At 39.8% G+C, this 26460-nt stretch overlaps 1 protein-coding gene across 1 annotated transcript in view; it reads left to right on the forward strand.

Annotated features, from left to right (window-relative positions):
• Positions 1–4525: 4525 nt before the first annotated feature.
• MAP4K5 (mitogen-activated protein kinase kinase kinase kinase 5) overlaps positions 4526–26460 on the forward strand; it is a 115988-nt gene continuing 94053 nt past the window's right edge. Inside the window, exons 1-2 of the mRNA XM_058540600.1 lie at positions 4526–4800; positions 24428–24485. Of these exons, the coding sequence (XP_058396583.1) occupies positions 4693–4800; positions 24428–24485 (166 nt within the window). The 5' untranslated portion in view covers positions 4526–4692. The remainder of the gene's footprint in view (positions 4801–24427; positions 24486–26460) is intronic.

Consider the following 26460-nt stretch of genomic DNA (forward strand, 5'->3'; position numbering starts at 1 on the left):
ATTTTAGTAATCATCAGTGTCAAAGCACTAAGTGCTCTAGACTGATCTTCCACTAGTGTGTCCTCCATCAGCACTCCATCTCATGCCACTGTTGGCAGTCAAAGAGTAACTGTGATGCCACTCCATGCTATGGAATACCATTGTTTCATTTTCCGTGGCAAGTATTTTATACAGATAATCATCAGTTATGTGAGTAACACCACTCCAGAAAGCAAGGGTTTCTTTCTTGAGGCTACTTCCAATTCCTATAACTGTCAATCAGGATTCTGGCAAGAAAGAGATCTCTAATGAAAGGACTATTTATAAAAATGAGAACAGGGTTAAAGGCACCAAGGAGCGATAGTGAAGTACTCTGAGATTAGCAACAGTGGGAAGCCATTATCATCCTTGCCCGAAAGGGGCAAGGAAAAAGAGAGCTTATTAGAATCCTGCAAGAGCTGTCTAGCTGTAGGAGAGGCCACACCCAGGGACTGTGGCCTCCTCTGCACGTTAGGGTTTCTCAGAACACTAGTCTATGTGAAGCGTAAGCAAACTTTAGGCAGCCCTTCTGAACATTATACTTAGGATGTTGTGAGAAAATCAATAAGGAACAACATAAGGTTATTTGTAATTTGTATCTTTTCTTAACTTTTGAATTTGCAGACAGGACCGATTTGCGAGCTGAATACAGGAATCCTGCTACCAATTCTCATATAAACCTTAAAACTACCCTGAGGATCAAGGTTACTAGAAATAGCATTTTAACATATCAGATGATCAATTCAAGCTGGATAAAAAAGGGATGTGCACTGCCTTCCTCAGCTCTTCTTTTTAAAACTCCCATCATAATGACCTGATACTGATTCTGAATGACGTACATAAGTTTGACTGCCATCCAGAACAAAATAGAATTCTCCTATACTTTGAAAATATCGCTTTTGCCTCAACAACTTACCTTAATTAGTAACAGAAAGAAGTTTAAGATGAACTATTTGAAAATTCAAATCATAATTGTGCCAGATATCTTCCAACATTTTTTTTTCTTTTTTTTTTTTGTGAGAAAGATCAGCCCTGAGCTAACATCCATGCCAATCCTCCTCTTTTTGCTGAGGAAGACTGGCCCTGGGCTAACATCTGTGCCCATCTTCCTCTATTTTACATGGGACGCCGCCACAGCATGGCCTGACAAGCAGTGCATCAGTGCACGCCCAGGACCCGAACCCCGGCCGCCAGCAGTGAAGCTCGCGCACTTAACTGCTGTGCCACAGGGCCAGCCCTCTTCCAACATTTAATTGATTTATAGTTAACAAACCTATAGAGCAGTAAACTCAATCACATTGGGTTACATTTTGCAACAGTTTATATTGGAAGATTCATCAGGAGATTATATTGCTTAAGCCTATATGTTCCATAGATTAAAATTATTGTCCTCATGCTCTGTTCTGTCACAAATGATGGTCTTTATTAGCCATTCTGTTTTGGATAGTAAATTGTGAAACTTATGGATGTAGAAGTTTAAAAATCTTATGTCCCCATTTTTTTTTTTCATTCAGCCTTGTCTAAAGCTGAAACCAGAGGCCACAGATTACAATTAGCATTTTACTAAAGAACTTTGAAAGAAGGGAAACACATTACAAAGCAAGGAGCAAACCATTCTGGGTTGTTATGTAGATGTAAACCCTGGAAGATATTTATGTAAACCCTGGAAGATATTTTCATGTCAGATATTATGAAGACACAAAAAATATATGATAATTAGGTTGGAATGAAGGGCCTATCAAGCCATATTTATTCTTATTCCATACCTTGTCAGTATAAAACCATACCTTGTCAGTATAAAACTGGGTAGTTTGCAAGAAACTCTCCTTTGAGCTACAATTTTTTGTTATGTAACCTTCAACTTTGAAACTATGTGCTTAATTGTTTAGGATGTAAAATTAAATTTACACACTGTATGTTAATTTTATGGAAACTGAATTTGAATTTCTTTACCAACCATGTAATACTTAACCTACCAGCTCTGACTTCGCTGATCTTGTTAAAATTAACTCAATCAGTATTTTTAAATCCTTAAGATTCTTTCGGAGTTAGTACACAGCAAATGTTTTCCTCTTTACATCAATTGTGTTACAAGTAAAATAACGATTATAGCAGACACATTTCTTAACCACCACATAGAACCTCGACTTTTTCCATGCTATCCACCTCTGGGTTGACGGTCAAAGCATACGGAGCTGCCATTACTAGCAACATAAAATATCTGCACTTCAGGGTCTTGCTGAAGCTTATAACTTCAAACATTTTATTGCCTAATTCACATCAAACATTGTATTTCAAGAATACATGCTTGAATGATTATCAGAAAGACATTTATCCTGTTTCAAACTGGGAATTCAGAGTTTCCATTTTTTGAAGGCTCATGAATTTTTCTAAAGTCTTAGTATCAGGAAAAGATGTGCCTTTCTCTTGATCAATTGGTTCATTATGAGCTCAAAAACACCATAAAATCCTCTGCTTTGGCCAATTTGTTGCATTGCTCTGGTATCCTATTTTCCCTCTCTTTAACATCACACCCATTTCCTCATTCACTTATTTTTATCATGTGTTATAGTATGTTTTTCCGTATGCTGCCTCAAATTCTCTGTGGAATAATGCAGGTATAAATAAGTAAGAAAAACAAATTTCAGACTAGAGAAAGGATCAATGCTTACAGAGCCAAAGGGGAAAAAAAGGGAATCTATGATGTTAAACTAGTACTAGGATACCAATAGAACATTTGAAATGATTTTGAGTCATTGAAGCCAAAAGTATGTGCCCACCAAAACAAGTGCCAAGAAGCTTTGAAAGAAGGAACTGTTCTTCAACAATTTTTTCAGTGCAGCAAACACATAGGCTTTGTCCATACAGCACGTAAGTCTAAGATTACTTATGTTCCCTAAATAAGTGCCTTTTGTGCATGGAGCACAAGAAAATACATATATTCCCTGTCCTCTTAAGGTATGAATCTAATTTCTACATTATACCATTGATTACAATGATCAACAACAAGGAGTATATTGCCCAAGAACAGAATTGAACTGGACGTTCCAAGCCACAAGCCAACATCTGCCACTTGCTCTGTGTGACTTCTCAGCCACTAACGCATTGGCTGAGTGTTATCTGGCTTTTCTGTTCAAAACCTCTACTGGGCTCTAGAAATAACTGTGCCAGTGTACATAAATCTGGCAACTTTATTTCTACCTTCAGAACAAGACTGGAACCGAAACTGCAGAACAGTTTGTGAAACACCAGCCCAATGACTTGCCTGAACTCCTGTTCCATATTCTGTGCACTGCGAGGTATTTTAAAACCTCTTCTGTTTGATAACCCTCCTTCTAATCCTGTAAAATGCTTTATAAACACTTTCTCGGGCATCAGATGCAAACCCTTATCTTCTTCCAGCTGCAGATAAGGATGTCGAGACACTGCCCAACACGACGTCGTGCCCCAGACCTCTCGCTGAGGGAGCGGCCGGGCCGGACCAGGCTGCGTCCTGACCCTGTTCTGGCCCCTGCGGAGCTCCTGACGCAGTTAGTGGAGCAGCAGGCGCCGACACCCGCGTGCCCACCGGGCTGGGAGACGTGTGGGGACACTGGCTGGAGGGCAGGCTGTGCTGGGGCTGTGGGAACGGCCGGCCCCGCCGGGGGGCGCACTCGGGCGCCTCCTCCCGGGCACCGGCCACCGGCTACCTGCCCGCGGAACCCCGGCGACGTCCTGTCCTCTCGCTCCCTTATCCCCCTCACCCGAGTGACCGGACGGAACCCGGGGCGGCGTCCCGTCCCCTCGCCCCCGTGTCCCCCTCACCCGAGTGACCGGACGGAACCCGGGGCGGCGTCCCGTCCCCTCGCCCCCGTGTCCGCCTCACCCCGAGTGACCCGACGGAACCCCGGGCGGCGTCCCGTCCCCTCGCCCCCGTGTCCCCCTCACCCCGAGTGACCTGACGGAACCCGGGGCGGCGTCCCGTCCCCTCGCCCCCGTGTCCCCCTCACTCGAGTGACCCGACGGAACCCGGGGCGGCGTCCCGTCCCCTCGCCCCCGTGTCCCCCTCACTCGAGTGACCCGACGGAACCCGGGGCGGCGTCCCGTCCCCTCGCCCCCGTGTCCCCCTCACCCCGAGTGACCCGACGGAACCCGGGGCGGCGTCCCGTCCCCTCGCCCCGTGTCTCCCTCACCCCCACCTCCCCCCATCCCCAGTGACCCGACGGCGCCGGAGGCGGCCCCGTCCGAGCGGGCGGCGCGGGCGCGGGCGCGGGCGCGGGCGCGGGCGCGGCGCGGGCGGGTGTCGTGTCCCGGCCCGGCCTCGGGGCGGCAGTCTGGGCCCGCGGAGGGCGGCTCTGGCTCGGACGGCCGCGGCGCAGACCCAGGCGGGCTGGGAGCGCGTGTCCGGGTGACGCAGGCGGGGACGTGCGGCGGCGCGGGGGGGCGGGGCGGGCGGCGCCGGCGAGGAGGGGGCGGGCGGCGCCGACGGAGCGGCGGCCCCTCAGGTACCGGCGGGCGGGGAGGCCGCGCGGGCGGGCGGGCACCCTCGGGCCCGCCTCCGTCGCAGCCTTTGCTCGTCCTCGTGCCGGCGGAGGCTCCATGTTGGGAGGCGGCACCGCCTCGTCTCGTTAGCGGCCGCGGATCGGATCGGGCCGGATAGGGCGTCGGGCTAGCCGCCGGCCGGGCCGCGCGAAGATGGAGGCCCCGGCGCGGCCTGGCGCCGACATCCTGCGGCGGAACCCGCAGCAAGACTACGAGCTGGTGCAGCGGGTGGGCAGCGGCACCTACGGGGACGTATACAAGGTAGGCGCGGCCCGGCGGCCCCGAGGGGTGGGGGCGGCCACCGTGGCCTCTGGCGGGGGCGGCCTCGCTGCGCGGCGCCCTGGCCGCTAGCCCCGCGGGGCCGGCCGCGCTCCGCGGTGGAGGCCTGCGCGCCGGTTCCCGGGGGTCGGCCGGCCTGCGGAGCCAGCGCGGAGGAGCGCTCGCGGATGACCGGACTCTCCGATATGTGCATTGAAAACAGCACTTGCTTAAATGGATGAGCTTGATTTAAAAAGTCGTGTGGAACCCTGTCTCATTACCTGTACGCAGTCTAATACCGGGTCAAAACATTGTGTGTGGAGAGAGGCGTTTCTGGCAGGAGTTTCATCGTTCGTCTCTGATGGATGATTTCTTTCTTCGATTTGAGGAGTTCCTTTCTCTGGGATTAGTAACATCCATGACCAAGAGCGGAGAAGAGCTGCTGTCTTTTAAATTGTGCTCTTTTGCATTGTTTGAGACAAATGATGAGAGTGAGTTACTCTTAATTGGGAATTAAAAAAAAATCATAGAGAAGCAACCCAATTCCCTAAATCCACTGAGTTCTTGAAGGATCAAGGAAAGAGATTGTTTCAGATTGCCTTATGCTTTTTGTTCTCTGTTCCAAAAAGGGAGTGTTAGTGCAACTCATGTGTATAGTAAGGGAAATTTCCTTTGATTTTGCAACAGCTTTGTTTATTGAATTTAATCATGATGTGTACCCCATTATTCCAAACAACACCCTGCATGTAGCTGAAATGGCCTTGTGTCATGTGGGTGATGAACCAGTAGACTCTGGCGTAGGTTGTTCTGCACAGGTGGTAGGTAATGTGGAAGGAAAACATCCCTTCTTCCTGCTTTTCCGCTTTTGTTTAATATCCTTCCTTTTAACAGTAACAATTTAAGGTGGTGTTATGACAGCTCTGGCACTGTTTGATTCTGCCGAGATGGACTGTAATGGGCAGGCTTTTTATTCCTTCAGCAGGCATTTGAATTTGCTAAGTAGAACACCACTGTTCTAGGTGTGGGGCGTTGAATTGTGAGGAAGGTCCCAGCTCTTGCCTTGTGAATACCTTTGAATTCAAAGTGGACAACTATAACAGAATCCTCTTCTTTAAGTAGAATTAGAGGTAGTTAACGCTTACTTGTTTATCTGTAGGTTAGCCATCTTGTGGAATGCTCTTTCAAAAATTGAAATGCCTGTTTGCCTTTTCAGTCCCACTTTTTAGTCGTCTTCGGCTTATGATTCACTATGTGTTAGACCAGTTCAGTTCAGTTCATGTTAATACTACAGTAGTCTAAACTCCAGTTCTTGTATATTTTCTCTCCTCCCTTCTACAACAAAGTGCTTAAACTGTTTTCCCCGCAAAAATCCCAAGACCTCCACCTTTTTTCTTTGTAAATATAACAGCTAAAGCAACTCTCTCGAGCAGTATTTTATTCTTGCCAGGGAAAGCAAAGGGTTATATTTAAAGGCGCAGCTAATGCTTGCCTTTCACCCTGGTGCCTCTCTGCCCTGTGTCTTTCTTCCACAGCTCCTAAACAGACGATCCAAGACTGAATATTTATCATACACCCCCTCACGATGCCCTATCCTCACACTTACATGTATACTCATTCCGCACTAGGCTAGCCTCTGATTCCTAAACATTCTCAAAACCCTGGTTCCTTGTCTTTTGTTTTCCTTTGTTCTGATTACCTGGGATCACCTCCCACCCCCGTTTCCACCTGTGGCTATCCTGCCTGTCCACGAAAGCCTTACGCAGATGCTCCTCCAGCCCCTCCGTTCATCTCCCTCATCTACTGCTCTCCCCTCCTTCATCTGGTCTAGCCGCACTGGCCTGCTTGCTCACCCTTCGGCGTAACAAGTATCTTCCCAACTCTGGTCCTGGGTTCCTGCTATTCCCTCTGCTCAGAGTGGCTTTCCTCTGCCAGCCACAGGCCTTGCTCCCTTCCCTCCTTCCTTTTACACCGTCTCCATCTTTTTTCCTACCTTGTTTTTTCGTTTGCGCTTATCACCATCTAACAGAATGTTTTACTTATTTTTTCTGGTTTATTATCTGTCTTAGTCCACTAACATACTCCATGAGGGCAGAAGTTTTATCTGTTTTTGTCACTGGTCTGTCTCTAATAGCACCTAGAATTATGCCTGGCACGGAGTAAGTGCTTTCCAAAAACTTGATGAATGAATGAATGCGTATCACTAATTCTGTCACCTAGTTCTTTGGGCATATGCTTTTGACATCACAACTTTAAGTTAGCATTTAATACTCTATGTATTCCTGTAATGCCTATTATGATATCCTGCATATATATTTTTATTACAAATTTTAATTATTTGAGTTGTCTAGGAAAAATATTTCCGGAAGACTGTTTCATTGCATATCCATTTTCAGCGCTCTAAGTCCTACAGAATTTTGTCAGTGTATATTTTCTCCTTTCTCCTCTCCTATGACTAAAAACATGTAACATTCAAACTGTAGTGCTAAAGTTTTTAAAGCTCAGAGCAGTTAGAGTAATTTTGCTATTTATCATTGTGTTTTTGATGAGCTGAAAATCCGAGAAAGTTTTAGAAGTATTTTCAATCAGTGATATAAACTAGTAAAATAATAACAGTGAAGAATAATGAAGGTAAATTAGTTGCTGAGATTATCAGATATTATCCCTACTTTTTTTTTTTACACCTGAGGTATCTTATGAAGCAGGAGCTTTCAAAGGACTACAGCTTTGAGATTCTTTGTGAATTATTTTTGTGTTCTTCAAAACCACAGATTCCCCTCTGAAGCTCCTGTCTTGCTGAGAATCCCCAAGAAGAGATAGCTCAATCTGGCTACTCTGTGGTTGAGGGAAGAGGAACATAAAGATTCTTTTAAATAAATGAGGGTGAGAGCAAGAAATGGTGGAGGGGAAAGAAACACAGAAGAGAAAAGAATGCGATGGAAGGTGGATGAAGCATTAAATTTCAACTGAGCAAATTTTATTTGTAATTACTGTTGATTTTTAAATCTGCTAATAGGAAAAGGAAGTTTGGAGATTTAGGGGCTCTCCTACCTTTTGTCCACAGAGATCTAGACAATTGTAGTATCATAATACAGTCCACAAGCACAGTGCAAGACATTTGGGTGGTCTTTATCCAGATATTTGTATCAAAATTGTTCCCAACCTAGATTCCAGAGAAGTTCTAGGAATCTTTTTTACCTTTTGTGGAATACACATTTAGAGTGGGCAGTCCCATGCATTTTTTTCTAAACTGTATTGCTTTTTCTGATTGATTATAAAAGTATAACGTGTTTAGCTCCAGGAGGACAGGAACAGTAGCAGGCAGATAGTTGCTGAGTAAATATATGTTGAATGACATTAGTTGCAGAAAATTACCCAGTGATAAATACTGTTAATAGTTAATTATAGTTTACTTCAGGCTTTTTTCCTAAATGTTTTTAAACCAGTATGTTTCTAAAAATAGCTTTTTATAAAATTTGAATCATGATGTATCTCTTTTTTCAACTTGATTTGAATGACCACCATTTTCCCTGGTCATTAAATATTCTTCAAAAATACCATTTTTAAAGGACCTGTTGAACAAACCCTCATTTACTTAGTCATTCTAACTCTCATATTTGTTGTTTCTAATTTTTAGATTTTTTTGCAATTATAAATAATGTTATAATTTGTGTAGAAATCTTTGTCATGTAGTCTTATCACTTCTGTGAGTTCCTCTGGGTGCTGGATGAACTGGGTCCACTGTAGTGAATCCCTCTGTTCTGTATACCCTCCCTTTCTCTCCAAGCCACAAGTCACAATTCTGAAATAGCTTTAGGCACTTTGAAGCATATCCCAGGGTCCCATTGTGTAGAGACAAAGCTTAATACATCACCACAGTTATGTAAACATTCATTAATTCAAGAAATATTTATTGAGTGCCAACTGTGTGTTAGGGTATGGGGATGCAAACACGAGAAAGTACACTGTCAACAAGGAACATATAATTTAATGAGGAAAATAGACATGTAAATAGTCATAATTTGGTAAGTGCATAGTAGAAGTGAAGTGAAAGAAATGCCCAACTCTGACTCCATTGGGGATGGGGGGAGGAAAGGAGAGAACTGTGATGTGAACCAGGGAAGATTAACAGAGGAGGGGCATTAACTGGATTTTAAAAGAATTCAGGGTGATTTCCAGGTGGACAAAATGGGAAAGATATTCCAGTCTGTGGGAATAGTGTGTGTAGACACCTGGCATCTTGAGAAACCACCATGAGTTTTGAGGGATCTGCATCTGTGTTCCAAGTTTGGTGTGACCAAACCTGGCAGAGATGTCATGAGTGGAGAACACAGGCTATTTTCTGGCAGAAAAGGACCAGATAATGGACCTTGTATGTCATGTCAAAGAATTTGGTCTTCTTTCTGTAAACTGAAGAAGCACTTTAGGAGGGAATCTCTCATGATGTAGAGGATGGATTAGACACATTGTGGGAATTATAGAGCCCAGTTCCTCAATAATCCAGATGAGAGTTTATGCAAGCCTAAATTTAGACACTGGTCCTGGAGATGAAAGGAAGGGATGGATTTGAGTCATATTTAGAAGATGACCAAAATTGCCTGGTGATCGATGTGGGAAAAAATAGGTAATCAATGGCATTTAGAATTTCTGGCTTGGATGACTACATTGGTGCCATCAACAGAATTAGGAAATAGCAAATTTGTGGAGTCTGGATCTTGTGTTTGATTTTGGACATATGGCATTGCATAGGTGGATATATCTAATAGATAGTAGGAAGTGGGGCTCTGGCCTTGAGAGAGCTGGACTGGGACACAGGTTTGGGAGTCATCATCACCATTTATGGAGTGGTACCTGTGAAGTATAGGTGAGGTCACCCAGGAAAGTTTGTAGGAGAGTTGGGGAAAGGTGGTAGTCTTCCAGTAGGGGCAGAAGAAAATAGTATATTGAAGATGTCTGAGAAGAAACAAAAGAGTTATGAAGAAATTCTTTTCATTGAAATCAAGAGTTTCAAGAGTTCATCTTTCTCACCTCCTGCATCCATTCTTGTTCCCTTCCGCTCTGACTGCAATAAGGAAAATGTATTGATCTTCCAAAAAAATATAAATCTAAGGTTTTGTGTCATTCTCCCTTTATTCCACTTGCCCATAGAATAAAGTCTTGGAATAATATGCCTTTTAAGGCCCTGCCTATCCTGACACACTAGTCCTGCTGAACTTCTTTCAGTTCTTTATATGCACTCTACTCTCTGTCCTTCAGGTTTTTGCAGGTATTACTTCCTTTTCCTAGAACAGTCTTCTTCTCTTTTGTCTGTCTATCTCCTACTCTTTGGGTTTCTTTTTAAACATCACATTTTCAAGGAGGCCTTTTCTGTCCCTTAGATAAGGTCATATCTGTCTGCTGTATGATTTCTTACCATAATACTCATTTGTCACTCATCATTGTTGCTGTCAGTCTTCCCGCTCTACTCAAACTGCATGAGAACAGGGACCTTGTGTTTGCTGCTGAATCAGCTAGCCTAGCATGGTGCCTAGCACATAGTATGTGCTCAATAACTATGTTTTGAAGGTGTGAGCAACCTAGTGGTCTTGTAAGTAAGGAGTTGGAAGGTTCATTAAGAGCAAGCGAGTTGAGTGTGAATGGTAGGTGAGGAAGTGGAGGAAATGTAGAGCACACCTTGAAGCAGCTTAGCTGTGAAGGGAAAAAGGAGATGCACAAATGTTTCTTCCACTGTTTCTGTTTTTCTCCTTCCATTGAGACTGATTGATTACAGCTGTCAGTTATTCTTCTTTAAGTCTGTCTTATCACCCAAGTGACCAGAAGTGTTGCTGAGTTTAGAGAAGGAATTCCATAGAGAAGAAAATGAAGACAAAGAATTTGGGAGGAACTGAGAATTTAGAAAGGAGATTAAAGGCAAAATTTAGGATGAGATTTTTAGGGACCAAAAGAAGGGATAAATTTAAAGCTTCCTTCTTCCTTCCTTTCTTCCCTCCCTCCCTCCTACTCTGTCTCCCTCCCTCTCTCCCTCTTGGAAGTAGAGCCTCCATCGATTTCCAGCCCCAGTTGTGTCCCTCTAAGTATGGTTAGGATGAGGCACATTGATGAATGGGGAGCTGGGATGAAGCAGTGGGATGACAGGGTGGAAAGGTAATATTCAGCCAATATTTATAGAGGGCCTTTTATGTGCCAGACACTGTTCTCGGGCCTTGGGATATGTCAGTGAACAAAGTAGTTCAGAAAGTTTCTTGCCTCAAGGAATTTACATGCTAGTGGGGAGGGAGGGAGGCAGTAAACAATAAACATAATTAATAAGTTGTATGCTATGTTAGAAAGTGAATAAAGATATAGAAAGAAGAAAAAAGTTGAACAGGTTAAAGGGGATTAGGATTGCCAGGGTGGGGTGGGAGAGGCAGGTTGGGGAATTACACGTGGATGGTCAGGGAAGGCCCCATGAAGAACGTTAGATTTGAGCAAAGACTTGAGCCAAGTGAGGGAGTTCGACACGTGGCTACCTGGGTAATCAGAAGAAGTCTTCAATATCTCTCTCTCTCACTGAATCGCCAGAACAGCTAGATTGTAAGCTTAGGGTCAGGAATTAGAACTAAGACACAGTCATTACATTCATTGCATTTCATTGGCTACTGCAGGAGCACAGGTCATCGTGATTTTAGTTAAGTTCAGCACTTGGGTGTAGGTGACCTATTCGTATGTTATTTTTTAAAAGCGTAATTTTGTAAACAAAGGAAATGTAGTTGCTTCTACTCTGTCTCTACCAGTGTTCTCGAATCTTTAAATGCTAATAAAATAAAGTCTGTTGACATGCCTACTGGCCCCAGATCTGAAGGTGATAGAGAATGGATGTATATATGCTGCTTGTTATTTCTCTGACATTTGATATCTAAACATCACCCGCTTTCTCTTTTTCTTTGGTGCTAATACAGTTTAACTATGTGAACATACTATCCTTTCTATGTCCTGGGAGTCTGACATGAAAGACTATTGGGTTTTCATGTTCCGATGAGAGAGAGTGAATAACTTAGAAAAATATTTGGTTAACAGCAGAAAATAAGAAGGACTGTGTTTCAAAAATCTTATTTGAAATTACATTTTTTATTAAGCTAGTGGATATCTTATTAAAAGTTATTTAATTAGGTGTTATGTTAAATATGGCATAAGGTTACTGTAAAAAATAAAGCGTTTTATTAGGATGAAGTGTTACTATTATGGATGTTTAGTATTTTATAAATTGTATGGTTAAACTGTTATTTAGTATTTATTTTCCTTACTGTGCAGAAGTAGGCTTATTTTGTGACTGCCTGAAAAGAGAACATGGTTCTGGTGGTAGGTGTGAAGCTCTGGACCATGGCTGGAGGCAAATTATTTAAAAACTTTTTTCTACTTTCATAGAAATGTTTTGAAAAATATAAAAGAAGTCTTTAAAATATTTTCATCTTGGTGAAGATAGGCATAGAGTGGGGCCATCCATCACTAGCCCAGGTACATAAATTCTAGTTCAAAGTTGACTTGTAGATACAGCCTCTGCCTTAGGCTTGTAATACATCTAGTTTATTTTTATTTACATAGGTTCAGCATTTTCACTTTAACCATCATTTCCAGTGTTTTTGGTGAAGACAAATGGGATAGAATGCAGATTACTTAGATTTCTTATTCTAGTGTTGCTGTCAAGATTTATGAAAAGTTTCACTTCTAAACTCTAAATTGTGGTTTCAGACCAAATACACAGGAAGAGAAACATGAAGCTTATTAACAAATGGTACTTGTGTTTTCAAGCCTTTGTTGTCAATTTGAGAATTTAGTCCAAGATCAGATAAATTGGAGCAGGCTCTTTGACTTGGCTCTGTTGGACGAGTTGGAGTATTCGTACATGTTTGAGTGTTATCAGAAGGCTGTTGCTTTCCAGTTGTGTGAAGTACTCTTTAAGTTAGAGAAAGTAGATAGCTCTCTGAAAAGGGCAAGATGAATTTAGGTCTAATGTAGCTCTGTTTCTGTTAAATGTCATAATCTCCCACTGAGATTTTGAGAAGATGATGTGGGAAGCCAGGCTGGTAGCCTGGTCTGTCCTTGGAGGTGTTTGGGCCCGTGAGTCATGCCCATCTTCCAACATTTTTATAAAAATGAAATCGGATTAAAATGACTAAGAGTGACTAATATTTGTTTAGCTCTTTCATAACCAGTTTATTATTTGTTTCTCATAATAATCCTATGTGGTCAGGGGACAGATGTATTATCATCTCTAGTTTACCCAAGAAGAAACTTAACATTTGCCCTAGATCTTACGGTTAGTAGATGGCACTATGAGGACTTGAATGCAGATCTTCTGACTCTGTAATCTCTGTTCTCTCTGCTGTACCACGCTACCTCAGAACTGCATCGTTCAATCCATTGCTGTGCACAGGGCCTTTACCACGTTGCCTAGCACATAATAAGCTCTATACAAATTATGGTCAAATGGTGAGATGAGACTTGGCAGCCTCGAGGCTCTGCTGAGAGGTGGGGATTTTTGGACTGATTTGAATGTGCATGTAAGCCTCAGGTCTCAGCACCAGTTTTCAGAGGCACTTTTCTTGACCTCTGGTCGTTACTGTTACCCTCAGTTGTCCAGGTCAGAGTCCAGGCTCGCTTTGCCGCTCCTATGGAGATGGCTTAGCACATAGCCACCCTACAACGTAAATAACTAAAACAGGAGACTGCCCTTCTCTTGGTTGTTGGACATCCTTCCTGCTGTGCCTTCTCTTGCCCTCATTTTGTTGGAACTTCAGAACTTATGGTTATTGTTCCCTGGATTAATGGAGTCCCATAAGCTAGATTTTGTAATGCTATTATAAATTAAAATAAACAAAATGTTAATTATTTCAGGCAGATGGAACAGCCTGCCTCCTGCAGCATTAGCTAGTTCCTCTGTGTGCCTCTGTCTACTTTGCGGTAAACAGGGCTGCCTGAGAAGAGTGTGACCTTCAGCTTTGCCCTGGGGACCAATGTGCTACTTCTTACACACATGCAACCCTTTTTAGGTGCCCTGGCCCTTCTTGCCCCTCTGTCTTAACCATGCTTCTTACCAATATCAGGCCAATCTGATGTGAGCGTGAATTAATATATTTGAATAGATAGAACTTTGAATAACTTACTAATAACTTTTGCATTTTAAGCTTTTTCGCTCCTAATTTTAGTAGACAGTGGAGATGCTTGAGTCCCTTACCGTTTTTTCCCGAGGACTAATTTCCTGTCGCTCTCTCTGTGGTAGCATAGATACTTGGGTAGGACTCACCTTCCTATTTTGCCTCTCTCTTCCTTGCCTCAGATAGATAGCCTTCTTTCCTACCTTTTATTTTTAAAATACATTTTAAGTAATGTGTGTTCATTTTAGAAAACTATGATATAGGAATAAATAAATGTGTATATAGTATATGTATTTGATATATACTTTTTTTCATTTAACAATATATCAGAAACAACTTTTTATGTCAGTAAATATACACATTTAATATTTGTGTATTATTTCCTTGTATCACTGTAGAATTTTTAATCCATTACTGTTGAACAAGTGGATTTTCTCCAGTATTTCCCTACTATAAGCAGTGCTATGATCAGTATCCTTGAACAAATTCTTTTCACACATCCTTAATTATTTCTTTATGTAAATTTCTAGAATTAAATTTTCTAAGTTAAGGTTTTAGTGAATTTTGACCAATTATTCCCCCCAAAAGTTGCACCCACAAACAGTGATTGAGAGTTCATATCTTCCCTACCTATTTTAATGTTAACTCAAGCCCTTTTCTCCCTTTCCTTTGCCATCAAGACTTCCAGATAATTAGTTTAATGTAAGTAATCCTCAGGAACTCTCCTTTTGCTGAAATCGATCTGTATTAGGAAAACTCTTTTCAGAGATAAGTAAGTGTCCTAACAGACTAAGGCTTCAGTGTGTCCTGAGATGTAAGTCATGTGGACAGATTTGGGGTCACCCTAACGGGAAGGCCTCAGGCTCTGAATGTCTGCCTCGTAGTGGGAAGACCCTGCAATACAGCCTCCTTCCATGGCTGAGGTAGCCGTGTCCAGACCTGTGTCAATGTGTGTGGAAGACAGCTTGGAAATAACTGCTCCACAAAAATTAAGGAGTTGGGAGCTGCCAGGGACTGCTCACACAGTGCATATATCCCCTTCTCTGTCTTTGACAAATGGTCACTTAACTTATTTAAATAATAAGGACATACTGTGTTTAGAAGCCGTTGGTTCCTTTTTAAGTTCTATAGAAAACTTTCCTGTATTGATCTAAAATCTGTCCCATTGAAACTCAAAACAGGGCAAGTACATCTTTGTAATTCTTTGCTGTCACCTAAACAGTACTGCTCTCATACCTAAAGTACCTGATGCATAAGAGGTGCTCAGTGAATGTTACAATAAGGAGTGGCTAGTCTTTATTTTAAATTTCATGTGGAGGAAATGCTGTAAGTGGCTCCTCTTCTTATTATATACTGTTCACATAAATTTGATAATCTTATTGAAAGTGGTTTCCTTGACATTTACATAACAACTTTATATTATATTAGTAGTGTTTATAACCTCTCTTTTTCCTAAAGAATTTATAATAGGAGTAAAATGAAGCACTTTACTTTGCTCTTGTCAGAGGATAAAGTATTACATTCTGTTTTGACTATAACACTTTCAACATTTGTTTTTCAATTTTAAAAGTATCATAACTTTATAGAAAGGTGAAAAAAGAAAAGTCACCTTTAATGTCATGAATCTAATATTTTAACTACTGTCATTTTGTTGGACATCAGACTTTGAGCACATAGTCAAAGTAAATAGTAACCAGGATGGTGGGAAGGGTCTGGAATCTGTATGTGGCATGTTGAAGAAATTAGCATTTTTCATCCATAGGTAGAAGGGAGCTTTTATATTTTTATCTGAACAAGGTTAAAATTAGAACCTAGGCCCCTTGACTGTAGGGACTCAATAAATACTTACTGACTAAATTAATGAATTTAGATATCTGCGCTTTGTCATAGTAGGAGGAATAGACTAAATCAGTATTATCTCACAAACCAAAACTAGAACCCCTGAGGAGAAATTATAGGAAAGTAGATTTTGCCTATCATAAAAAAGCCTTTATACAACTAAAGTTATCCTAAAAATGAATGTATCAGGTTGACCAAATGACCTCCGTAGACTAAGTGGAAAAGAATTGCTTTTTAGAAAGGAGATTGAATTAGATGATTTCCAAAAGTTCCTCCAAATTGGGATTCTAATAGAACAGTACCTCTGGAGTAGTTTTAGCTTTAGTTTTCTCTATTTTCATGATCCCTTAAATGTGGGTGATTTTTTAGGATTCTGTTATTGACTCTCTTTTCTTCTAACTCTACATACTCTTCCTAAGATATCTCATTTGCCTACTGTATTCAGTAATGTTGATAACACCCAAATCTGTCTCCAGTCAGCTTAGCTCTTGAGCTTCAAGAGCTGTCTATTAAATGGCTTACAGGATATGACCAGTTAGTTTTACATAGGAACTTAAAATTTAAATACATGTGTCCAAATCTGAGCCCCTCATCTATGCCCCTTCACTGCCCTCCCCCTCCCCTCATGAAATGTGTCCATCTTCTTATGTTTGTCATCTTAACGAATGGGACCACACTGTCTACTCAGTTGTGCAATCCAGAAACTAGGAGTTATCCTTGACTTGCTATTTCTTTGTATTTCACGTTAAATAGTTTGCCATTTCCTGATGGAGACAAGGTTGGACTAGAGTATAGCAGAGGAGGTAGAGGGGAGTGAATGGATTTGGTTTATATTTTTAAGCCATCAGGGTTTGCTGATATTTCATATGTGAAGAATATGAAGGAAAGGAATGAATGGCCTTGGGTTTTGGATTTAAGCAACTGGGTGGATGCAGTAAATTTTATTTAGATTGGGAAGGTGTGGGGATGAATGGATTGTGGCGCAGGGATAACCGGGTGTTCTGTGTTAGATGTGTTAAGGTTGAGATGCCTGTCAGGTTTCCATGGATTTAGGAGTCGAGAGCTAAGTGAGGAGAGATTTGTCCTGGACATGATTGTTAAAGCCACAGGACTACATCGGAGAATGTTAGATAAAGAAAAGGTGAAATTCCATCATTAGTCAGAATAGGTAAGAGAAGAGGGAGTAACAAAGAGGCTGAGGCATTATCGAAGGTTTAAAGAGAAAGGAGTAAAATAGTCCTTATGAAGAGTAGAAAATCAAACCTAGTGGAGAAGTTGTAGTTTTAGATTTGTGTTATGCTTTGAAATTAAGATCAGTTAGCACAATTTTGTAATTTTTTTCTAGTAACATTTAGCTATTCAGTACCAGTATGGAATTACTGGATAATTGGGTTTAATCAGATTAGGATTTTGCCAGGCTAGTGTGATGGAGGGAAAGAGGGGAAAGGAAGTTAAGGATGTCTGCAAGAGAATGATTATAAATGGAGTGATGGACCATGGAACCCTGACATTAAGGGAGGATGAGAGGAATTGAGAGAGGTAATTGGTAGTTGTAAGGGAATGCATTGGTTGATAAGGTGGAAGAATGGCTGGAATGGTTGGACTAGAGAAAGTGAGCTGAAAGGATAGGAGGTCACGATCAGGAAGTACAATGTTTGACGTCAAGATTCAGATAGGAAATCAAGGAATGAAGAGTTAGAGAGGAGATCTGGATGTAGAAGTCTCTAAGAATGGTAGCAGGAGAAGGATGGAGAGAAAGACTGCAAGCCAGGGGCCATAGAGTCTTAAATGAACCAAGAGGGGTGACCAAGATGTTAGTAGGTGGTAGCTACAGGAGGATAGTAAGTGATACAATCTGTCCTGAGCCTCAAAGGACTCTTCTCTCTCACCATCCCCTCTTTACATGCTTAATGTTCCCTTAATGCAAGATAATTTTACTTCTTTGAAACACCCGTGTTTTCTCCTATTTTTATACTTTTGCGTGGAATTCTGCCGTTTTCCCTTACCCACTCCCCCTCCCAGGAAAGTCTCTCATCAGGTCTCAGCTTAGATTTAATTTTTCTTGGAAGCTTTCTCTAGCCGGCTTTGACAGGCTCAGAACCCTCGTGTGTTGTCTTGTATCACCTTTGAGAGCATTTCTCACACTATATTGTGTTTACTCTTCACTTCCCTGTCTCCAGCTGATAAAAGCTCTCTGAAGACAGGAACTGTTTTGTTTTATCACATCCCCAGTATCAGCAACAGTGCCTAGCATAAGTAAGTATTCAGTAACATTTGTTGATGAATGAACCAGTCGAAAACAATGTTCCATAAAGAATCAGGTATAGAGGTTTTATAGCCTATGACGTGATTGACCGTTTACTTCTTTTGTGGACATACTGGCTGCTTTGCGTTCTTCAAACCTTATAGATGCTGGGCTGCTAGTTTTGTATTGTAGTTCATGTTCTTAAATCTGGAATATGTAGTTCTGACTCTGAGGAGTAGTCACTGGCCGCTAGAGATAGCTTGTTAAATATTGAGACATCTGGATTTTCTGTTGTTATGTTAAGGAATATTTTTGGAGGAAGGGGACATATTTAAAACTGATGCCCTCAGTTGGCTTCATGGAAGAATTTTGTGATCCTAAAAATGTGCTGGAAGGAAGTTAACTGGGGATAGCATGAGGGGCCTAAGGTGAAGAATAGTGAAGTGGAGCACAAGAGCTGCCCTCATTTATCTTCGTGGTGACCCTCTTGGTTGCCATAGCTTTTAGATGACTGTCATCACTTGCCAGTTTCATTTTTTACCCTAGTTTAAAAAAATTCTCGGGGCCGGCCTGGTGGCGCAATCGATTAAGTGCATGCACTCCTCTGTGGCGGCCCGTGGTTCGCAGGTTCAGATTCCGGGTGTGCACCGACGCACCGCTTGTCAAGCCATGCTGTGGCGGCATCCCGTATAAAGTGGAGGAAGATGGGCATGGATGTTAGCCCAGGGCCAGTCTTCTTCAGCCAAAAAAAAACAAAAGAGGAGGATTGGCAGATGTTAGCTCAGGGCCGATCTTCCTCACACACAAAAAAAATCCAAGACAGGAAAAGAGTTTGAGTTAAAGTACTTCTCCAGTAGTAAATTGACTTGGACACAGTAATTAAGAGATTAAAGGGAAATGCATTGACAATAAGAATAGAAACTTAATTTAACTTTTGGAAAGGCTCTTTTATGGATTCTGTAATGACATTGACCTCATTTATTATTAGTTTATCTTTTTCCACTCAGTAATTTAAACTACTGATTAAATAAGAGATATACTATAGTAAAATACTTTATGCGATTTCTGGGTGTTTAGTACACTCTTAAGTCTGAATATTAGTGTATACCAGTAACCTACTAAAATGATTAGGAATCAGAAATATATTTAGATCCTTTTTGGAGAGGTGCTGTGGTACTTCTATTAGTTCCTTTTGTTAACATAATGCAGGATCTTCATATTCTTGTGTGTTCAAGTTAAAACCAAAAATACTTGAGAATATCACATTTAACTTGTTGGAGGGAAATGTTGGGTTTCAAAAACCAGTAGTGTCTATGACTCTTCTGGATTATAGTGTGAAATTGCATAGTTAGATTTCTGAAAGATCTCTTTAGTAAATTGGATCTGTAAAGTCTCTGTTTAGAAGATCTTTTTTTCTGAAAGCCTCTTTGCCTTTCATTATAAAAGAGCCTGGTACTGCTTTCTGTTTTAAAAATCCAGCTGGAAAATTACAGAGTACGAACATTTGCCCATCGGTTCTTCATTTGGAGAAAACAGAAACATGTCTTCAAAATGGAGACTGACATTTAAGTATTTATCCTATCAGTGGGAGTTATAGCTCATTTTCTTTTCTTTACTTTTTACTTCTGTAAGTATATATAATATGTTTTGGCTGAATTGTAAAATACTGTCTTTATTTTTTTCTGTAGTTGTTCAAATCTTCCAATGATCTGTTCCTTTCTGAGCCCCTCAGAATCTCTAAAAAAAAAAAAAAAAAGAAGGTGTGCTTGGTCCTTTCGTCTTCATTTTGGTTCTATTAAATTGAAACACAACATATTTGTGTTGATTCTTATCATAAAAATTGACTCATAAATGTGTCTGAAAGTGTCTATATACTTAAATAATTTTATCTGTATTTTTAAAATAATTAATAGACTTAATTTTTAGTACAGTTTTAGATTTACAGAATAATTGAGCAGATAGTACGTAGAGTTACATTCATCCACACTCCCACCCAACCACCCACAGAGTTTCCCCTTTTATTAACGTCTTGCGTTAGTGTGGAATATTTATTACAATTATTGAACCGATATTGATAAATTATTTTTGTAGTCCATAGTTTACATTAAGATTCACTCTTTGTGTTGTATGTTCTGTGGGTTTTGACAGATGTATGCTGATGTGTATTCACCATTACAGTTTCACACAGAATAGTTTCACCACCCTACGAAGTGCTTCATGTGTCCATCCCTCTCCGCCCAAACCCCTGGCAGCCGTTGTTCTTTTTACTCTCTCTGTAGCTTGGCCTTTTCCAGAATGTCATAGAATTGGAATCATAGGATGTAGCCTTGTCAGACTGGCTTCTTTCACTAGGCAATATGCATTTAAGGTTCTTCTATGTCTTTTCATGGCTTGATGGCTCATTTCTTTTTATCGCTGAATAATGTTCCAGTGTAAGGATGTACGCCAGTTTGTTTATCCATTTACCTACTGAAAGAGATCTTGATTGCTCCAGTTTTGGCAATTATGAATAAAGCCTGCTGTAAATATTTTTGTGCAGGTTTTTGTGTGGACATAAGTTTTTAACTTAATTGGGTAAATGTTTAGAAATGGGGATTGCTGGATCATATGGTAATACTATGTTTAGCTTTGTAAGAAACTGTCAAACTGTCAGTATATGTGTTTTTAAGAATCAACCTAATTAAAAGGCTATACTCTAAACTATTAATAGTAGTTACCTCAGGGGGATGGGATTAGGAAGGAGGGGTACTGTCATCTTTTACTTATTTTATATTATTTGAATTTTTAAAAACAAAATATTATTTTGTAGTAATTTTTTACAAATAAATTTTTTTCTCCAAAATGCTTTATTTAATTCATAGTAATAAAAATTGAAAATGAATCAACATAAATAAAAAGACCATTTAAAACAGTATATTGTCAATGTCATAGCACTTCCTAGTTGCAGAGGATTTTAATATTTTATTCTTGTTTTTTAAGTAAAGACAGTAATAACCTTCCTACAATCATAATTGTCCATTCAACAAATTTATAGAGCCATCTACCTAAGGCACCGTCCTTCAAAGAATCATGCCCAGGGCTAAGAAGAGAACACATTTAATCCAGCCTTGGGATATTAGGCAAGACTTCCTAGAGGAGGTGATTCCTAAATTGCATTCTGAAGGACAAGTCTGAATTGACTAAGGGGCAGGGGAAGAGAATTAATCTGACTGAAACCAGAATTAATTGTTCCGGACTCTCAGGGTAGCATATTAGATCTTTTCATGTTGTTGGCACTTGTTTGATAATCTGTAATTGGGACATTTAGATTCATATTTTCTTTCGGTTTCCAGTGACTGGCAGAGTGCATTGCACTAATGCCTGTTTTGCTTGGAAAACTGGTGTAATGAATAGGCTGAAGGTACTTTGTTGTGGAGATGTGTCAGCATCTATCACTGTCGCATGAGTTAAACATGGCATTCCTTACCTGAATTTTAGAACCTTGAATGGTTCAACTATCCCTATTTGTGAGTATACATATATGTTACTTTCTTGTGCCATCTCTCTTATACTTAAATCTTTCTTCTCAATATGTAGACTTCCACTTTATGTCCGTAGATGTTTTTCTGTTTTCTAGGATTCCAGTGAATTTTTTTAAATTACCAGTTAGGGGGATGGGGAAGGAGGGAAAACCAGGAAATGTACCGACATTAGGGATAGAAGTGGAGATGTTGCTGGATGATAATACAGGAGCCTTAAAAGTTAAACGTGTTGGAAGGCTATTGACTTTCATTTGTTAACTTTTTTTAGAGTATTTAATAATATTTTTCTTGGGATCAAATTCATCTCTCAAATTATTTCTTTAAGACTTTAGATATATAGGAGTTCACATTCCTTTACATTGAAAATCATCATAGGAAATAACTGTTAATTTAATGTAAAAGATGATTAGTATATTACTTTGTAAATTTATTTTCAACAAAAGTACCCCTGAGATCTATTATGTAATTAATACTTTTCTCTAGTACATGTTGCGTTTATTTTTTTAAAACTTTATTTACAAAACAAGCAATGGAGGAGTAGAGGAGATGTATTCAGGAGAGGTTAGGAAATGGAATAACACAGTTTGCAGAGCAATTGCATATGGTGACTTGAATAAGTCCTTAACTAGCTAATATTCATGTGAGCCAGTCGCATTTAGAAAATGAATTCTCATGTATTGAAAGGAGCAGTGAAACCATGACATCAGAATACAGTTCTTGGGTTCTAACTCTGACTCTTGCCCCTGTCAGCAGGATGGCCTTGGCAAGTCACTTAACTCTACTGAACTAAGTCTTTTTTGTTTTTAAGTAAATAGAATTAAGTAAAGAATATGAAAGTTCCTCCAAACTATAAAGCATTCCAAATGTAATTGCCATCATTATTATGGAATTTGTCTTCTAACACACATCTATAACCCACTGAATAAGATTCCCAGGAGGTCAGTTATCATTACTTAATCTGTAACTTCTGGCCATGCTTTCTGTACCTGAATCTCACTGGCATGTGAAATGTTGAGCAGTGGGCAGCCTAAATCTATATACACGTAACTTTCTGTAACTCAAGAGAGATTACAGTGCTGAAAGCTCTTAGGAACTGGGACAAGACCTGAGGCTAACAGACAAGTCTTTTGTCCAAGGGCAAGAAAGAGGAGAGGATAGGAATGGTGTGTGGCTGCTGGCTATCTGTTCCCATTCCTCTAAGTGTGTTTGTTGATGATGGGGGAAGCTAAAAGTCTGTTCTCTCTCCCTGAGACCCCTCCTTACCTACTGACCAGAGTAGATGAGGAAAACATGAACTTCTCATCCAGAATATTCGAGACTTGTGCTGTAGAAAATCCTTTTTTTTTTGTCTTCCTTCTGTTTGTGACTTTCCCTCTGTATCCCTCTCCCCATTCTTTTCTTTTTCTTATCCTCTGGATGTCGTCTCTAAGGCTCTCTTCGTACATTCTTTGTCATCCTTCTGTTCCTTTCCCTTTTGCTTTTCCTGTTTCCTCTGGTAACGTGACTTATCCAATCCAGAAAATTAGTATAATCATACTTTCCTGTTTTATCATACACTCCTTATTTTTTATGCCAAGTTTGAAAGTTCACTTTCGAATCTAATATAGTAAGTGAAAGATGTTGTAAATTACTGAATTGCATTTCCACATGTGGTATGCCACTGGGTGCAGTGAAGATGAGTGTTCATATTAGTGATGACAGTATAATGGCCCAAGGCTTTTAGACAGTATGTGTTGATGGCCTTAAATGTTCTTATTCATACCCTTTGACCTAGTAATTTCATACTTGAGAATCCATTTGAAAGAAATAATCTTAAATAATGAAACGACTGTGTAACACCCTTAGTGTCTAGCAGTGAGGAAGAATGATTATAGAGACTATTAATTTGCCATTTAAAATATGTATAGCACAGAGAAAGTACATAATTTCAAAAACGGAATAAAAATTTGTACCTACGGTAGAACTTGGCGGATACAGATTTAACATCCAAGGTGGTGGGAGTATAAATTCACATTTTTTTTTTAGAGCAATATGGCAATATATCCATTTTAAATCCACATATCTATTGACCTAACAATTATACTTGTAGATTGCCTTACTGATAAAGTCTGATATGTGCTAAAATATTTGCAGTGATAATCATTGCAGCACTAATTATAGTTAGTCTGTCCAAGATATTTTGTTAAGTAGTAAATAGTTTTTCTTCTAGGAATTTATCTGAAGGAAATAATCAAGGCTGTGGATAGATATAAAGCTAAGATATAATTATCCTTCTAATTGCAAAATAATATTAAAATTCTAAGTATCCAACAATAGCAGATTAATTAAATAAATTATATATCCCATCAATGGAAAATTAGGCAGCATTGCAAATCATGTTGTAGAAGACTGCTATGGCATCATTTTTTGCTACAGCACATACACACTCACATGCACACACGCACACATGCACACACATGCATGCACACACAGGGCAAAAAAGAAAACACATACACTAAATGTTAACTCTTTTTTCTCTGGGTGGTAAGATACAGATGATTTATTTTCCTTTAATGACCTATGACTGTCTTTATAAAATATATAAAAACCATGAGTATTTTTTTAAATAAGAAAAGTATTAACTCAAGTATAAAGAAAAGACTTGGAGGAAGTACGCCAAAATTTTAAACAGTGGCTGTTTTTGTGTGGTGAGACTAAAGGTAACTTTTTGTGTATGTGTGTATCTTTTCTATATTTTTCTTTAATGGGAAAATGAGTATACTCATTGGAAATAAAAATTTTGTTTTTTGCTTTTGTTAAAAGCATGATGGATAAGCAACTAGTTAACATAGTACCATGTAACTCTCATGTAGTTAACACACTTGTTAAAAATTTTATTTTCATTTTCATTTTAGGCCAGAAATATACATACGGGAGAGTTGGCTGCAGTAAAAATTATCAAATTGGAGCCTGGTATGTATTAAAACCCTCAAGACAATTTTTGAACACTTTCATTGTGCAGGTCATAAAGACAGGACTTAAAAGCATTTTCCGTATTTTCTTCCTGGTTTCCCTTCTTCCAAAAGAAATCTTCTTTATATGTTGTTGGGGCAGTAGGCCATCTCTGATATGGTTATATTAAATTCCAGTGGAGGTTGTTATTTAAAGATGAGTTTGATGTAATAGTTTTGTTGCTAAATAAAATTTGAAATGTGCACATTCAAAAATTGAAAGACACACTGACAGTGTTAAAGTAATTTTCTTTTAAGATTACAGTAAAATATTTGAACTTCAATTTTAGCTTTTATGAGAATTTGATTAGGAAAGTATTTATTGGTTTTTGGGGGCTATTCAGTAATATCTGGGATAATGATATTTTGTATGTCATCTGTTCTCTGGCTGGTTGATTTAGGTTTAATGATTCTGGCCTTAGCCTAATGCTTATTTTTTTCACACCTCTGTCTGAAGGCTGTTTTAAAATATGCTGAGTAACTTGCTTTGAAAACAAAACTACTATATAAAACCTGAAACAATTCTATTATTTTGATATCCTAAAAGTTTCTTTTTTTTTTTTCTTGATGGGATCTTTTAAAAAAAGTATTAGCATTGGTATTGCACTCAGGTTAACTGCAAAGAATAGAAAATTCAGGGGGCTGGACCCGTGGCGTAGCGGTTAGGTGCGCACGCTCTGCTGCTGACGGCTGGGGTTTGGATCCTGGGCGCGTACCGATGCGCCACTTGTTAGGCCATGCTGTGGCGGCGTCCCACGTGGAGTGGAGGAAGACGGGCACGGATGTTAGCCCAGGGCCAGTCTTGCTCAGCAAAAAGAGGAGGATTGGCATGGATGTTAGGTCAGGGCTGATCTCCCTCACAAAAAAAAAAAAGAATAGAAAATTCAGGAATGTATAAGAAAATAAAAATAATCCATTATTCTATCACGCAGAGAGAACTGTTATTGCCTTTTAGTATATTTCCTCCCATTTTCCTCCTGTGCATACATGTAAACATTTTACAGAGTTAGCATATACTACATGTACTGCATGCTGTTCCTCACCAGCATTACATAAAGGACATTTTCTAGGTCAGTAAATATTCTTTTCTTTTTTTTGTTGAGGTATAATTGTCATACAACATTGTATAGTTTCAGGTGTACAATATAACGATCAGCTATTTGTATATAGTATTGTGAAATGATCGCCATAATAAGTCTAGTTAACATCCACCATCATACATAGTTGCAGGATTTTTTTTTCTTGTGAGAACTTTTAAGATCTACTCTCTTAGCAACTTTCAAATATGCAATACGATATTATTAACTATAGTCTCCATGATGTACATTATATCCCCAGGACTTACTTATTTTATAACTGGAAGTTTGTACATTTTGTCTCCCTTCACCCATTTCACCCACCCTGCTCCCGGCTCTGACAACCACTAATCTGTTCTTTGTGTCTATGAGCTTGGTTGTTTTTTAGTTTTTTTAAAGATTCCACATATAAGTGAGATCAGGCAATGTCTGTCTCTTTCTGACTTATTTCACTTAGTGTAATGCCCTCAAGGTCCATCCATGTTGGCGCAACTAAAAGTTTCTAATAAGAGCAGTAGTTAGCTTTCTCTCTCTCTTTTTTTTTTTTTTTACTGTGGCAAAATACACATGACGTAAAATTTACCTTCTAAACCATTTTTAAGTGTTCGGTTTAGTGGTATAAAATACATTCATGATGTTGTGCTACCATCACCACCATCCATCTCTAGAATTTTTTTCATCTTGTAAAACTGAAACTCTGTCCCCATTAAACAATAACTTCCCTTTCCCCCCTCCCCCAGCCCCTGGCAACCACCATTCTACTTTCTGTCTCTGTGATTTTGACTACTCTAGGGACCTCATATAAGTATAATCATGCAGTATTTGTCTTTCTGTGGACTGGCTTATGTCACTTAGCATAAT

This window comes from Diceros bicornis, chromosome 5 (assembly GCF_020826845.1).
Source record: "Diceros bicornis minor isolate mBicDic1 chromosome 5, mDicBic1.mat.cur, whole genome shotgun sequence".
In the NCBI taxonomy this organism is placed as follows: Eukaryota; Metazoa; Chordata; class Mammalia; order Perissodactyla; family Rhinocerotidae; genus Diceros; species Diceros bicornis.